The following is a 16,149-nucleotide window of genomic DNA, read 5'->3' as shown; positions in this document are numbered from 1 at the left end:
CATCTCCCCCACCAGTTGCCTCTGGCAACTGCCAGTCTGTTCTCTGTATCTGTGGGGTTGTTTTTGTTTTGTTTTGTTTTTGTAGATTCCACATAGAAGTGAGATCATGCAGTACTTGTCTTTCTCTGACTTAATTCACTTAGCATGATGGTCTCAAAGTTCATCCTTGTTCTTGCAAATGGCAGGATTTTCTTCTTTTCTGTGGCTGATAATACTCCACTGTATATACATACCACATTTTCTTTATCCATTCATCCATCAGTGGACATGTAGGTTGTTTCCATATCTTGGCTATTGTGAATAATGCTGCACTGGACATGGGGGTACAGATAATCTTTTTGAGTTAGTGTTTTTGTTGCCTTTAGATGTATACCCAGAAGTGGAATTGCTGGGTCATATGGTAGTTCTATTTTTATTTTTTAAGGACCCTCCATACTGTTTTCCACAGTGGCTGCGCCAGTTTACATTCCCACCAATAGTGCACGAGGGTTCCCTTGTTTCCACATCCTGGCTAACACTTGTTATTTCTTGTCTTTTTGGTGACAGTCCTTTTAACAGGTGTGAGGTGATAATCTCAATGTGGTTTTGATTTGCATTTCCCTGATGATTAGTTATGTTGAGCATCTTATCACGTACCTGTTGTCCATCTGTATATCTGCTTTGGAAAAATGTCTACTGGATCCTCTGTGCATTTTTTTTTTTTTTTTTTTTTTTAAAGAAATTCACGTTCGTTTATTTATTTATGACTGTGTTGAGTCTTCGTTTCTGTGCGAGGGCTTTCTCTAGTTGCGGCAAGTGGGGACCACTCTTCATCGCGGTGCGCGGGCCTCTCACCATCGCGGCCTCTCTTGTTGCGGAGCACAGGCTCCAGACGCGCAGGCTCAGTAATTGTGGCTCACGGGCCCAGTTGCTCCGTGGCATGTGGGATCTTCCCAGACCAGGGCTCGAACCCGTGTCCCCTGCATTGGCAGGCAGATTCTCAACCACTGCACCACCAGGGAAGCCCCCTCTGTGCATTTTAATTGGATTTTTGTTTTTGGTAGTGGTGATCGTGTTTTGTTTGTTTGTTTGTGCTATTGAGTTGTATGAGTTCTTCATTGATTTGGGGTATTAACCCCTATCAAATTATGATTTGCCAATATTTTCTCCCATTCCGTAAGTTGTCTTTCCATTTTGTTGATGATTTCCTTCCCTGTGCAGAAGCTTTTTGGTTTGATGAAGTCAAACTTCTAGGATGGTTTTGAAGGCACAAAGCATTGTCCATTCCAGAGCAGGAACATACCTGCTACTGGGCCTGGGCTCGTCCTTGCTCCAGGCACCTTCTTTCTGGTCTGATCCTTCGTAGCTGCCTGACCTCTCCTGTGATTGACATGGGATTGCCCTGATGTGTTTGTGTATTTTGACACAGACTTTCTTTGGCATGTTTGTCCCTTACTTCAGGCTCTAATCAGATGCGGCTGCCTGAGCATAATTCTGGTGTTTTCAAGGTACTACTTTCCACTGTTATGTGGTTCGTTTTTGTAAAGACACTGTCTGTCTTGAGCTTTGCTTGTCTAGTCTTGCTGATCTAGTCTGTGAACCTCTGTACATTACCTGTTGATCACTTTGTGATCACATAACCCGTATATGCTGCCTGTACATTGTTTTCAGCTAGAGAAGTAAGTAGGTTTCTTAAATATACCAAAGGTTTGTTAGGTGGTTTACTTCTAGATCTGTTTCTTCCCTAATCCGTCATTCATACATTTTCTTCTCTCATCCAGAAGAGTCGATCTGGCCTTAGGACTCAGCTTCCTCTTCTGGTGAATCAGGATGGATCTGGTGGTGGCTGGATCCGATCATCGAGAATGGTTTAACTATGACAAATTAACGTTTTAAGGACTTACTTATAGGAATAGACTTGGGAAAGGAATGGTTCCTGCAGCCTGTAGTTTTTATTTCTAGAGGGGAAGGCTCAGTTTTAAAGTCCTATGTTTACCCCCTGTTGCTCTGTATTTCTCTCTCAGTGAAGTATTAAGATTTTGGTGGTCCAGCCTTCTGCTGTGGAAGATGGATGTGTTATGTTCGAGGGGGTAGCGACTAGCTCTGACATAGCTAGTGATTTGAATTGGTCACCCTTAGGCAGCTTTTACTTCATGGTGCGAGGTGAATAAATCTGTAATGCCTGGGCTGGTTTATGTAGTGGGCGCCTGGTCTGTTCACGTAGAAGTCCCGTGTATGGACAGCTTGTACATACTGGTCAGAAACATGTTCAGTGTCACTTCAGCTTTTTGTTGTGAAGCTGATTATGTTTGTGTTTTCAAGTCGCTTATACAGATTAACTGAACTCAGAACTTTGCTGAGACATGGCTCTCGTTTTAATAGAGAGAAAAGACTTTATAATGAGTATACTTGCCACTTTCTGCAGAAAAGCAGCTTGCTTTTGTCTCTGCCCTCATGATCTTACAGTGTGTGAGTGTGTGTGTGTATGTGTGTAAGGGAAGTCTGGTGAAGTGGTTCTGTTTGATCCTTTCGTGAGGGGACCCAGCTTCACTACGTACAGTTCCGGTGTCCAGCGCACGTATGAGGCCTAATGTTAAAGGCAGTAAGAGACACAGGTTACTACAGCTGTTTAACAGACTTTCTCATCTAAAGTGCCTTTCTGGAAGAACTCAAAGGCTAGTGGAACTGAAAACAAATCGAAAACCTCAGAAATTAGTACACCTAGACTGTGAAAAGCCTGTATCTTTCAAGAGAGGTACATTTTCTAAGAGAGAAATGTGTGAGGAAGTTGGACTTCGAAGAATGGTGTGTGTTAGGTAGTTGCTCACACTGAGGGTTTGCTGAGTGCCAGTCAGAGCATCTGTCACACAGCCCATGTCACCGTCGTGGCGGCCCTGTGAGGTGGGCACTGTTACTGACTCTGTACGTGTGGAAATTTAGCCACCGTGGGATGTTGTTGCCCACGTGACTTAGTGAGGCAGGCAGAGTCTACTCTGGGGCCCGGTGTTCTTAGCCACCAGGACCCTAGTTTTAGGAGAAGGCTGAGTTCTCTGTGACATTGTCCTTGATTGTTATCTCCTTTCTAGATGGCAACGCTTGGGGAAGCCCGCTTACGAGAAATGGAAGCCTTGCAGTCTCTCAGACAAGCCAATGAGGGGAAATTGCTGTCGCCAGTCCAGGATGTGGAGATGAAGGTCTGCCTGTGTCAGAAGGCCCCAGCTGCCCCCATGATCCAGTGTGAACTCTGCAGGGATGCTTTCCACACCGGCTGTGTGGCGGTACCCAGTATCGCGCAGGGCCCCCGGATCTGGCTGTGTCCCCATTGTCGGAGGTCAGAGAAACCTCCACTAGAGAAAATTCTGCCCCTGCTGGCCTCCCTCCAGCGTATCCGAGTCCGCCTTCCCGAGGGGGATGCGCTGCGGTATATGATCGAAAGAACCGTCAACTGGCAGCACAGAGCCCGACAGCTGCTCTCGTCAGGGAACCTCCAGTCCGTGCGGGAGCGAGCGGGCGCAGGACTGTTATGCGGCAGATGGCAGGCCGCGGCAGGACAGGCGCCAGAGATGAGCAAGGTGAGCCGGAACTCTCCTTCGCTCCTTATCGGACTTGGCTCTGTACCTTCTTGCGGAGCCGGTAGCTCTGGTGGTGCCGCCGGTGCCAGCACGCGCCTTACCTTCAAGGGTTGTGCGTAGCTGCCGTGTTGCCTCAGTTCCCTCTGCTCCTGATAGTCAGGCACGCTTCCTGTGGAGCAGATTTCACCTCTCCATACGTACATGTGATTTTTCCATTTATGTGTATGAACCAGATGTATTTTTAATATACATGTGTTTTAAAATTCTTTGCTTGGCTGTTTTTTTCCTGCTTCCTCTCGTGTAAGTCACCGAGGAGAAAGGGAAAGTGCCTCCTCCTGTCTCTTGTTGCCTTTTGAGGAAGAAGAGGTTTTGAGGTGTCTTGAGTGTTAGTAAGTTGCTTCAGAGCAGAGGCGGTGGGTTTCATACCATCCGTGGTCTTCCTGCCAAAGCCATGTTCCCTGAGCGTCACCGGGACGGCCGGGCTTCTGTCGTCTCCGTGGGAGACGAGGAGTGCAGCCAGGCAGGCAGTGCTCAGGCCTCTCACAACGTTACCCTGGTGACTTGCAAGTCTGGCAGGTTCTCTTGCAGATGCTACGTGTCCCTTGTGCTGCACCAGCAGAGACGTGTGAAGTGTAGGCGTTGAAAGTCATGCAGAGTAGAGACGAGGACAGAAGATTGGTCTCTGTTGTGTTTGTTTCCTTGTCTTTTTAATTTCTCCCCAGGCTTCTGAAATACAGTGCCTGGCACTTAGCAAATGATGTGTTACGTTTTTGTCTCATAGTTGAGTTGTGGATATTTGGCCAGCCTACATTGGAGACATTTGTGTTCCTTACACACGATGTGCTTAGGAGTTCACCTATGTTAATAAAAGGGAAAGACACAGCTGTTATTTACTTACTAATTCGTGGTCAAAGGACTGTTTCTCCTAGCTCCTCTAATAAGCTCTGGTGAAGGTAGGGACGTGGACGTGAATGCCATCTGGCAGTTCCTCAGTTGGTTTACCCGGAGGGGGTACATGTCTGTGTCAGTCTGGTTATAATCTTCAGAAGGAGAGTTACCTAGAGATTAAAAGGCTGTGTGATCTGTTTCCACGCAGAGAAAATGACTTATTTCCCAGTGGTGCTCTGAATTCACCTCTGCAGTCAGTCCAGGTACAACCAGGAAGACCAAAGGCTTGGTGGATATGAGTTGGTTTGGCCAGATCTGAGATGCCAGGAGACTTCTTTCGGTTTGGGAAAATCAAGTCTTTCTCTTTGCTAGTTGCTGCCTGATAACCCAAACTACTTCCCTTGGGCTGGTGGGAGTAGCTTTAACCCTGGAGAAGCCTCACGGTGCAATGTTTTCCTTCCATCAGCTGTCTCAGCCTCCTGGCCCCACGTCCTTCTCCTTGCCCGATGACTGGGACAACAGAACCTCATATTTACACTCTGCCTTCTCTACTGGACGGAGCTGTATCCCCCTCCACGGTCTGTATTTATTATTATCATCGCCATTGTCATTGTTACGATTTTGAGGGCTGAATAGTAAAAAGGGATCGTGCAGTAGGTTTTTGTTGCAGATAAACCAGGAACCATTAGAAAGGTTTTGTCCTCCTGTGTAGGACATGGATTACTGTGTATTCGTAAGGTAGGAGAAGAATTGTATTTAAAGGCTCGTAAATGCAAAAGAAACAGAAAGGAAGTCTTTATATCCATTGTTTTCAGGGATGAAAGGGTTCATCCCATGCCAACTGATGATGAAACGCCAAGCATTGTGGTCATCAGATGCTAAGTCATGGGTTCCCTTGTTGCTTCATTACTTAGGAGACTTGAGGGGGCTCTCGAGAGGCCCTGCCTGCCTCCTTCCTCCTGTCCTTCCCTGAGGGCGACTCTCCCCCACGAGTTCTGCCTGGAACCCTGGGCCCACTCAGAGTGCCTAGGCCCTGGCTCTTCTGTGCTTCTGTGAAAGCAGAGTTACCTCCCTCCTGCATCCGCAGGAGTCCTCCTAGTCACTGACAGACTGACACAGTCCAGTTTGGGCCTGGTACGCTGTGGCTCTGGGCCTGTGGAGTGAACCTCACTTGAAGGGAAAGGGTGGTAATGGGAGCAGTGGTCTTCCTCCACTCATGTCGAAGGTGGGTGTCACCGTGATCTGGTCTGGTCTCCGGCAGGTCTAAGCCCAGAAGTGAGTGAGCTGTTGATGGAGGCCCAGCTGCTCCAGGTGTCCCTCCCTGAAATTCAGGAGCTCTACCAGACGCTACTCGCGAAGCCGAGCCCTGCGCAGCAAGCTGACCGCAGCTCTCCAGTGAGACCCAGCAGTGAGAAGGTGGGCGTCGGGGTCTGGGCGGCGGCGTGCTTCGGAGTGTCGTCATCCATCAATAGCTCGGGGACGAGATGCTGTCTTTGGTCCAGGAAAGGATGCAGACCACCTGCCCCCACAGCCCTGTTCCGACGGCTGTCACTGAGCACTTTGGGCTCACAACCTGGATTTTGATACTGGCTTTTAAGCCACTGTGTGAAATTTTTGTTTCCTTTTAAGCAAGGTGTGCTTCTCATCATTTCCATGTGATAATAGCTAGAAGCAGGATTATTTTTCTTCAGTAAGAGAATTACTGTAGAGATGAAAACGTAATTATAGCTGGAAAGGCCTTTGGGATAAAGCCTTCATTCTTGGAGTCAACGTGTAACAAACGCTTTAACTCTTCTAAACCAAACCCAACAGCTGGTGTGAGGACCAGGTGACTAGACCAAGGGTACCCTTTTTGTTTGTTTGTTTGTTCTTTGGGGTTTTTTTTGGCCACACCGCACGGCATACGGGATCTGTAGTTCTCCGACTAGGGGTTGAACCCATGCCCCCTGCAGTGGAAGAGAGGAGTCTTAACCACTGGACCGTCGGGGAAGTCCCAAGAGTGCCCGTTTTGAGTGCTGACCGACTTGAAGGGGATAACTGATAATGTCCTGTTTCTTAGCAGCGTAAGATGCTGCTGCTGCTTCCTGTGAGTGGACTTGCTGACCTGTAACATGTAAGGCCCCTGAGAATGTAGACAGTTAGGGAGGAGGGTCACTGAAAACAGCATGAGGGCAGACACTGGCATTTAGGATTTGTTTTTCATTATGACGCCAAATAGTGTAGCACTGTTATCAGCTGTGTTCAGTTACTGCACCTTCCTCCTGTAAGGGGTGGAGATGTCCATAAAGAAGCAGGGTATTGCCTTGGTTCCTTAGCTGTCTGTGGCTTATTTAACACCTAGATAGAAAGTCTGTGGACGTCAGGCACTTCCGCGTGGGTTTGGCAAAAAGAATGTGGCATCTCCCATCTCCCGGAGCTGGTTGGCTAATTTGAAACGAATTGTGTCTGTGACATTTCTGTTTTCCAGTGTTGCTTTTGTAGACTAAACAGTGAAGCTAGGTGGTCCTGTAGGACGTGAAGGGGGTGGGCTGGGCTGCAGCACGCGTCGGTGTCGATGGGCAGCACCCGCTTCTCGTGCAGCCGGTTCTTAGCATCGCTGGCTTTAGCGAGAGGCTAAATGGAGTTTGCCGTCTTCCACCCAGAGTGACGGCTGCCGTGGGAAGCGAGACGGAGTCAGCGGCCTCGAGAGCAAACTGAAGAGACGCCTGGAAAGAGAAGGTTTCTCCAGTGAGCGGTGGGATCGAGTCGCCAAAATGCGGACCCCTAAAAAGAAGAGAATCAAACTGAGCCACCCCAAGGACACGAACAGTTTCAAGTTAGAGAGAGAGCGTAGCTGTGAGTTGGTCCCTTCTGCCGACACTCAGTCCCTGCCCTCAGACACGTCCTACTCGGGGCAGGAGGACTCTGAGGACGAGGACGCCATCTGCCCGGCCGTGAGCTGCCTGCAGCCGGAAGGAGACGAGGTCAGTGAGGTTTGGGCCGCGGAGGACGTGCGTTCCCTTAACTCAGAAACCCTGTAAGCTACAGCTCACCCGGCCGGGTCTGTCTCCTGCTTACCTGCCTTGAGCCGATCTGAGTGGATTGCTCACCCTCCCCCACTGGTATCTCTGCTCTCACATCGTTCCTGGGTCTTCTCCCTTTTCTCGAAGAAACTCTTCCTCTGCCCTTTTTCCTCTTCCTGCTCCTCCAGCTTTCACCGCCCAGCGCTGAGAAGGTGGGAGGGATTCTGCTGCCACGCCCTTTGCGCCCTTGTCACTGGGCGGCGCTGTCTTAGCCCCAGAGCAGTCACCACTTGAAGACTGGCTTTGACTCGGTCGCTGGGGCTGCTGTGCCCGAGGTCCCAGCGCTGGGCCAGTGGCCTGCCCGGTGTCTGTCAGGCCTGTTCTTCCCCTGAAAACCCCGTCTCCCTGCTCTCTGTAACCAGGTGGACTGGGTCCAGTGTGATGGCAGCTGCAATCGGTGGTTCCATCAGGTCTGTGTTGGTGTCTCTCCCGAGACGGCCGAGGAGGAGGACTACGTGTGCGCGTGCTGTGCGGCGACGGACGCGCCGGGCCGGAGATAAAACAAACAGACCCTAACTGTAATTCAGGACTCGGCCAGAGGACTCCTCCGGTGTCGCAGCAAAGCTGCAGGACTGGCATTCAAACCAGCCTGTGAACGGTGCTATTTCTATTCCTTACGGGATCATTTTTCCAGAACTCTTTGAAAAAAAAGGAAAAAAACGACTAAAAAAATTTTTTGACACTTTTTGTATTTTTTCCCTTAAGAGCTGTTTGTGATTGTTGAGGTTTGAAATGCTGACTGTTTTTTGCAGGGGTTCCCACCAATGTGGAAGGATTGGAGCTTGCACCTTTTCATGTACAGCATTAAAATCTTACCTCTTTCTGGGATTTACCGGCTTAAGAGTCCAACTCAGTTTCAGTGCCCAGAAGAGCACCAGAAATTCCAGTAAATCCTCATTTGAGGGATTTCTCTCTTGTTTACTCTGTTACCATATTGGGGAGCTTAAGTCTTTTCACTTTTGGGGTTTTTGTTTGTTTCTTTTATCCACTTTTCTTTTTTCCTGGTAGACTAGGTTTATTTATCTAAGCAATAACTTCCATGTTGGTTTCAGTGGCTGGAATTAAAACAAAACAAACTTCCAAACAGTGTGTTGGTGCTTTAGCATCTGGTTGATGTCAGAACGCAAACGTCTAGTTTCTAGTGTCACTGGTGACCCAGTGACATAGAAAAGAGGCTGCTCTGTAAGTACCTGCCACAGCTGTATTTTGGCTTTCTCCTTGCTCCTTCCCTCCTCGCCTGTTTTTTTGGTAGCTTGTATCAAATGTTGCAGTTTATATTGTGGAATAAATCCTTGGTCCTAATATAACACTAAATGCTGGTTATTTAGAGCCATTAGCCTACATCTGCTTCTGCCCCTCCACCTGTGGGCTTTGAAGAGCTGGAGGGGTTGCTTGCTTTTGCCTCTGCCCAGCCAGGCTACAGTAGCGGTGGATGGTAGCCTGCAGACATTAGGGGATTCTTTTGTAGCCTGCTCTGTTCGGTGGGCCGTATGCCTCCAGTCCCCACTAACAAAGACCCCCCTTTCCTCCCGTCTTCAAGGAATAGAACCTGTCTTTAAAGCCATGCTGTTTTTAAATAAGCTTTCTCAGAATGTTGGCAAATCATTCCAATCCTCAGATCGGCCCTCCTTGTGGGAATGATGTCTTTATCATATTTGAATTGACAGGGAAACTTGGTTTACGGTTGAGATGTCAGAAGGGGAGATGTAAGGAGAGTGCGCCCTCGCAGAGGGCTAGGAGGGTGCGGGTGGAGGAGACGCTTGTGGACACCCAGGCTCTGCCCTCTCGCTTTCCTGGCTGTCTCTCTCTCTCGCTGTGGTTACTGGTCGTGGATGGCCCACAGCCTTTCCCTGCCTTTTCTTTTTAAAGGACTCTCTTCTGCAGTGGAGAAGACATTCTGGTGAACAGACTCTTGCTTGCTGTTTGCTTATCCTGTTGCTAATAATACCTGTTTTCCCTCCATTCTATAGCCATAAACCTGAAGATGGGTAGAAACAGTGGGTCTTTAATAAAACAACAAAAACAGCAGTTTGTGATGTAGCAGAGATTTAAATGTGTACTGCCCCCTTTTATGCAATTCAGATAATTAAATCTCTTTAAGAATGACTTCGAATCGTCTGCAGTTTTCCCAGAGTTGTCATACTTCTCCTTGTCTGATGGGCTTCTGGGGCCAGTGGAGAAGAACAATCTCCAGAGTCCGATCTGGAGTGGCAGTGGTTTTTGGCCTTTTTTTTTTTTTCATTGTCGTGTAGTTGATTCACAACGTTGTGCCAACAATCTCTGCTGGTTTCTGGCCTTTTTAAGCACCCCGATTCTTAGACTCCCCGACATTAGGGCGCGATGCTGACTCTCCCAGGTCCACGGAGAACATAAGCTTAAAGGGGACTTTGCTGCTGGAATAAAGCCTTTGCCTGTAGGGAGCTTCTGCCCATCTGGTGTGCACCTCCCCTGCCCCGCGAGCTTTTGTCCTTCACCTGGAGGGTTGTTCGCAGTCCCTGACGGTAGCACCCTTGTGCTGAAGAGTCTCTGCCCCGGCTGGTGGCGGGGGGTGGGCAGGAGTGTGTGTACGTAAACCACCTCCCCCGCAGGTGGGGCCATGGTCTGTTACACACGACGATACTGAAGCTAAAGGCCTGTCACGTGCCAACAGTTATCCTGCTAGTGAATGACGACGGCTCTCCTGGAGCCTCCGTCCTACCTGCACGCCAGCACGACGCGGAAACACGGACCCCCGATGGACGCCTTCTGTGAGGGACCCACCGAGACTCCAGAGTGGGTGTGTTATCTACAAACCGTGCTTGTGCGTGTGAGCTGTGAGGCTGGCCTGTACCCTCGTGGATACACGAGCCAAGACGCGCGAGACGGTAACACACGCAAGCTGACACTGTTCCGTCCCGGGTCTTGCAGCTGCGTGAGGTGTGAGGAAGAAAGGGCTGAGTGAGATTGGAGCCTAAGCCAGGAGGGCACGTGGGTGAAGAAAGAATCTGGTGCCCCCGCCTCAGCGCCGTGACTGCTGTTTGTTTTTCCTCCCAAATCAGGCTGTAGGATTTCTCACCGAGCGCAAAGGGCTTGCCTGTGTGTCGTCCCTATCCTGGAGGAGGACTGGGATTTGGACGCACTGTAAAAGGAAGGTCCGCTTCTTTACTGCTTCATTTCAGCGTCCTGGGGGTAGGGGCTCGTTTATCCCTCTCAGAGTGAATCTGAAGCCAGAGAGAGATGCCACCTGAGGTTGTGGCAGGTGGTAGAAACCCGCTTTGTTCTGCCTGCACGCTCCAGTAACGAGAGGCAGAGGTGTTCATGAGACTTGGGGTCTTCGGCAGAAGCGTGGGTCCCCGGGCAGGGGTAAGCCTGTGGACAGGGTGGGTGTCTCCCGGAGGGCTGGAGCCCGGCTCTCCTGTCCCTCTGGTTGGGCTCTCATCACGGGCCCCCACCGCTCCTTTAGTCTCACCACCCTCTCAAACGGAGACCCGCTTCCGGCTTGCACCAGGCCTTCGTGCCTGTGGGTGTTTTTCTGGGCTCGGCCCCACCTGGGGTTCCTGCCACGTGACACAGACTGGGGTGGACTGTCGATGCCATGTACCTGGGACAGGAGGCGGAATGGCACAGCAGGGATTTTAACCGTCGTTGCCCGTTGCTGTTCAGTACCTGTGCCAGTCTGTGCTGCGCGTTGGCCTCTGTTAGAATGGTCCTTCCTCGGCGTAAAGATGCAGAGGACACAGTTCCTTTCTTCTGGACTTCGCCTGTTGGGAGGAAGAGCTGAGGAAAAGGATGAAGAGCCCCCCAGTGCCTTTCCTTGAGCACCAGGGCGATGGCTCCCATCTTCCGCCCTCTCCAGCCCAGCACGTGGATCCTTTGAGGCCCTCGACTTCTCTGGGCGGTTCCGTGGGACAGAGAAGCTGCCTGGACAAGACCTCGTATGAAGTCGTACTGTCATAAATCCACTTCCAAAGCATAATGAGTCCATCTGTAAAGTGTACCTTTCACTTTCTCCAAATTTTTGTAAACATTTTCACGTTTCAAGATTGCTTACGTAGGAATACATCTTCACCTTTTTATCAGTTAGGATGGAACCTTTAGATGGTGACCCAGCTCCCTTTTCGGTTCTGGGCTACTTGTACTAGGATGAAGGGTGGCGAGCGATGTGCTCTTATTTTCAGGAGGACCCCGCTGCGTTGGATGGAGGAATGGGATTGCGAGGTCGTTGGAGCTGCTGCAGGTGAGTGGAGGCCAAAGGACTCTTCTTTCTGTTTCCCTTGGATGGGAACACAGAGAAATTTAAAATGGTCTTTGTCAGGGAACAAGGTTATTTGCTCTGTTGAAAAGAGATGCCCAAGACACCCTCTCCCCGCAAGGAAATGTGAGGCTCCTGCAAGCTCCCCTAGCCGGATGTTGGGGTCAGGGGGAGTGCAGGTTCAAAAGCACTGGCTCCAGGAGGGTAGCCATGGAAGTCGGAATCTGCTAAGGAGTGTGTAACAACTCACCTACCGAATTTAAAAAAAAAAAGAAAAAAAAAAAAGCACTGGCTCCTGTCTGCCCGTGATCCTGGTAGGAACATACACAGAAGGAGGCCCCTTCTGCATAGGGCCGGAACAGGTCGTTGGACAGTTCATCAAAATGTCAGTTGACGGATGAAAAAAAGATATGCTTACCTAAGTTGTTTGTCCATCCACTTAAGAAAGGAAAATTGAGAAAAATTAGTTTGGAGAGACAAGGGCTCTTCTTCACAAAAATCACATGCGTTATCTATGATTTTCAGTTTCGGCTTCCTTTAAAATGGATAAAGAATTTAGACATTGTGAAGGAATTTGACTTCAGCATTCAAGATACTTACTTCCTCCAATCTTTTGTTAGAGTTTTCACCTGTACCTAATTTAACAGCAACTTTGTAAAGCAACTCAATCTAGTTTTTATGAAAACAACTCTTCACACTCATAGGTTTATGTGATCATCAAAACATAATGGCTGCAACAGACTGACTCGTGGGCAACTAGGAACAGGCGAGACCGGAAGAGGGCCGACTTCGGTCCAAGGAAGAGCCGAGCAGGGGAGAAGCTGCCGTTGGCCAGTCGGGCGTCTGCTGTGTTCACAGCTGCCTGGTCCAGCTCTTGGAAGACTTCATAAGCTCCTAGGAGATAGCCCGGTGTCCTCTGGTCGGGGGCGGTCCTGACCTGCCGGCCGGGTGTGGCCCCCCGGGGCTTCTCTTCTCAGCGCTGGTGGCGAGTATCCCTGTCTCACGGGTGTGAGAGCTGAGGGGCGGCAGTCCCTGGAGCGTGGGCTTTGGAATCGGATGAGCCTGGACTGGCTCTATGCCTACTCTGAGTGAGAGCCAGCCTCTGGGCTCTCAAAGATCTGAGCGTGCTGCCCGGGGCTGGGGAGCCTGCTGCACCCCTCTGCCCGTGCCCCACCATCTTCCGTTCCCAGACAGCAGGGACCAGAGGGGGCAAGTGTGATGATCTGTGTCACTGCCATCGATGGGTCATCTGTGCCTTTGTGGCCCTGGTTGTGAGGGGCTTTTACGTTACAGAGATGCACTGAAATCTAGCAGCCCCCCAAATTCCTCACTAAGTTTCCTTTTCTCCACAGTTACCAAGGACAGTGGTGTGTCCGTGATGGTGCTGGCCTTACTATGCCTCTGCGTGTCCCCCGTGAGGCCAGGGTCTGTTGGGCACGGGCCTCCCAACCTTGTTGTGCTCGGGGCATTGACTAGCTGAGGTCGTAGTGGACGTGGGTGCCCAGCCCGTTTCCTGCGCTCTCCATTCCCACCCCCACCCCCCCCCGCCCTCCAAGAAACTTCTCAAGGAGCAAGAGTGAGCAAGTTAGAGGGCACTTATTGCTGCATTAAGGGCAAGCAGTGCCCAGGAAGCAAAGCAGACGGAGGCAGGAATGAGGCAGCGTGCCTGGGAACGGGGCTCTCGGCTCAGCAAGGCCCTACCGCCGCCCAAGGCTCTGCCCCTGGAGCCCTGCTCGTGGGTGCAGGCGGAGGTTTCCCTGGTTGGATCGGCCAGGAGAGGAGCAGAGTGGGCCCAGGCAATCTCTGGCCGCCTTAGACGTTACCAAGGCTCCAGGCCTGCCTCGCATGCTCCCTTCCCCAACTTCAGTCTTTGGAAAATGGGGAGGGAGGGACTGGGGACAAAGGCCCTCGGTGCAGGGATCACAGTTTACGGGATGACCACAGGGAAAGGCCGGGCCGGCAGTGGACTGAGCTGTGTGACTGGGGCGCCTCCCTGCTGGTTCCGGACCCCAGAGCCCCTTCGAGACTGAACCCCGAGCAAGCGTCGTGGGGGTGTGGCCTGAGCAGGACTGCGGGGGCACTCATGAGCCGGACCGCAAGCCTGTGTCCTAGAAATAACGCAGCCAGGCCTTCCCACTGTGCCGAGACCGCTGCACAGCACCGCGCTTTACGGCGGCCGGGTGCCGTTCTTAGGGCTTCACCCCCACTCCGGAGCTGACATTCCCCCTTGGGTGTGCGGCCACGGCTGGAATTTTGATGCCAAATTGTGCCCTTGATCCTGAGCTTTAGAATTGGAAATAAGGAGCACGTGGGTATTAGTCAAGGGAGGGATGTCCAGGTTCCTGAGGAGATTGTGCCGCCGGCCTGGCTTTTCTGTCCTAGCCTGAGCTCATGGCAATCACAGTTCTCCTGGCCGCCGACCGCAGCCCCTGAATGCGCTGACACAGTCGGGTGGCCCTCAGGACAAGCCTGCAGGAGTGTCTCGCGGGCGGCAGAGGGCAGCAGAGGGCCGGCGCCGGGCTGCTTTCCTGCCAGGTCCCTGAGCCGGGCCTCTGCGGCCCCTGCTGGCGCCCTGCCTGGGCCTCTCCGTCCTGCCCCTACGCCAGCGCCTGCAACATGGAGCCCCTTAGAGGTTCCGCTCCGTTTAGGGGAGACTGAGTCGTGGACTTCAGATGGGCAGTCAGGCCTTCTACCCAAGCTGCTGCTGGTCCCAGTTGTGTGCCCCGCGCGAATGTTGTAGATTCGGGGCCCACAGAACGTGGACGCTGTCCCCGAGGAGCTCAAGTCCAGTGGGGGAGGGGCCTGCGTAAACAGGTCTTTGGGGTTTCTTGCTCTCGTGGGCATCACAGCTGTGACGGGGTCAGAGAAGAGTTGCCCTTGGGTTGTCTCACCACAAACTGGCTGTGTGGCCGTGCTGAGGATGAAGGCCTGGCCCACTTGCCTCCCTTCCCCCCCCCCCCCCCACCCCATTCCCACCCAGTTCCCACCTAAGGGAATCAGAGATGTTGACTGCACGTCGTTCTGGGGAAGGGACAGGCCTTGCCTCCAAGTGGGACCCTTGGGTACGAACTCTGCTCATGTGAGTGGAGACGACACCTTCCAGGACGCCCGGTGTGGCCAGAACGAGATGTACGTGTGGGGCGAACAACGACGAGAAATGATGAAAGCCGACACAACCCTTAACGCGTGCTGGGCACTCTCTGAAAGCCTTGCATAGAATGACTCAGTCTCCGCAGCCTCCCAATGAGGTCAGTACTCTCGTACCCATTTCACAGATGGGCACCTGGATTTCAGAGAGGTTAAGACTGAAGGCCATCCAGCTGGTATAGAGGAGCCAGGATTCAAACCCAGACAGTCTGGTTCAAGAGTCTGAACCCGTACAAACAAGGTGGAAGGCCTCTGTGTATCCTTGAGCCTAGCGTTTGGGATGTGTGGCTCCTCAGAGCAATAAAGAATTCCTAAAAACTCCACAGCAAAGTTTCTGATGCCCTTAAAGGCTGTGGGTTTTCTCCCACCACCAGTAGGGTGCAGCTTACAGAAGCCTTACTTTTAGAGAACTGAGTGACCTTTTTTTTTTTTTTTTTTTCTTTTCCTTAAACTGGGTTGGTTAATTCAGTCAAGTTGGAAATGCATTTCAGCTGCCTCGTTAAGGTCTGGGTATCTGCTGCCTCGGGATGCAGGCCTGTGTGCGGGCACCCTGCCCTTCGGGGCTCCTGGGGTGGGCAAAGGCACATCACTCGGGACGGAGGCCAGGCATAGCCATTGAGATCCTGGCAACGAGAGCAAGTCAGCGCCAGGAAACAAGGCCTATAGTGATGGGAGGGCCATGGCTTCCAGGTGACTGGCCTGACTAGCCCGGCCTGAAGCAAGGGCTCTGTGGTAGCAGGGCCTTATCTGGGCAGAAGCCCCGTCAACACCCACAGCCCAGGTAAAGGACCCATCAGGCCGTGCCGCTTGTGAGCTTAGACACACACACACACAGCGATCTTCCAGACACACACACACACACACACACACGCGCGCGCCCCGATCTTCCAGACACACACACACACACACACGCCCCGATCTTCCAGACAGGAGGCCACCTGCAAGGCAGTGCCCTAAGGGGCCAGGGTTGGGCGCAGGGATTCTTCCCTTCTGAATCTTACCCAGGTAAGGGTAAGGAGGAGGAGGTTTCTAGACTCACTGGGTTTCCTTGGGAAAGTCACTCAGCCTCTCGGGCATATGAGGACAGCCATCATTAAACTTGCCTCCCAGAGCCAGAAATAAGAATGACATAACCCCCGGCTCCAATGGAGCCCCTCCTGGGCCGGGTATTTGGACCCCCTCCATTGATCCTCCCCTCATTCCCATGACGTGAACTCACTTGCTAAGGACCCAGGCCTGTGGGAGGCAAGCTGAGATTTGAACCCAGGCA

The 16,149-nt window shown here is 51.7% G+C and overlaps 1 protein-coding gene across 1 annotated transcript in view; it reads left to right on the top strand.

The window, feature by feature from the left end:
- Positions 1-9,607, top strand: part of KDM5B (lysine demethylase 5B) — a 72,366-nt gene extending 62,759 nt beyond the window's left edge. The window contains exons 23-27 of the mRNA XM_068541921.1: positions 3,066-3,551; positions 4,906-5,017; positions 5,701-5,855; positions 7,082-7,402; positions 7,864-9,607. Of these exons, the coding sequence (XP_068398022.1) occupies positions 3,066-3,551; positions 4,906-5,017; positions 5,701-5,855; positions 7,082-7,402; positions 7,864-8,001 (1,212 nt within the window). The 3' untranslated portion in view covers positions 8,002-9,607. The remainder of the gene's footprint in view (positions 1-3,065; positions 3,552-4,905; positions 5,018-5,700; positions 5,856-7,081; positions 7,403-7,863) is intronic.
- Positions 9,608-16,149: the final 6,542 nt, after the last annotated feature.

This window comes from Eschrichtius robustus, chromosome 3, assembly GCF_028021215.1.
Source record: "Eschrichtius robustus isolate mEscRob2 chromosome 3, mEscRob2.pri, whole genome shotgun sequence".
In the NCBI taxonomy this organism is placed as follows: Eukaryota; Metazoa; Chordata; class Mammalia; order Artiodactyla; family Eschrichtiidae; genus Eschrichtius; species Eschrichtius robustus.
The sequence above is the reverse complement of the archived record's forward strand: the minus strand, read 5'-3'. Positions and strand labels throughout refer to the sequence as shown.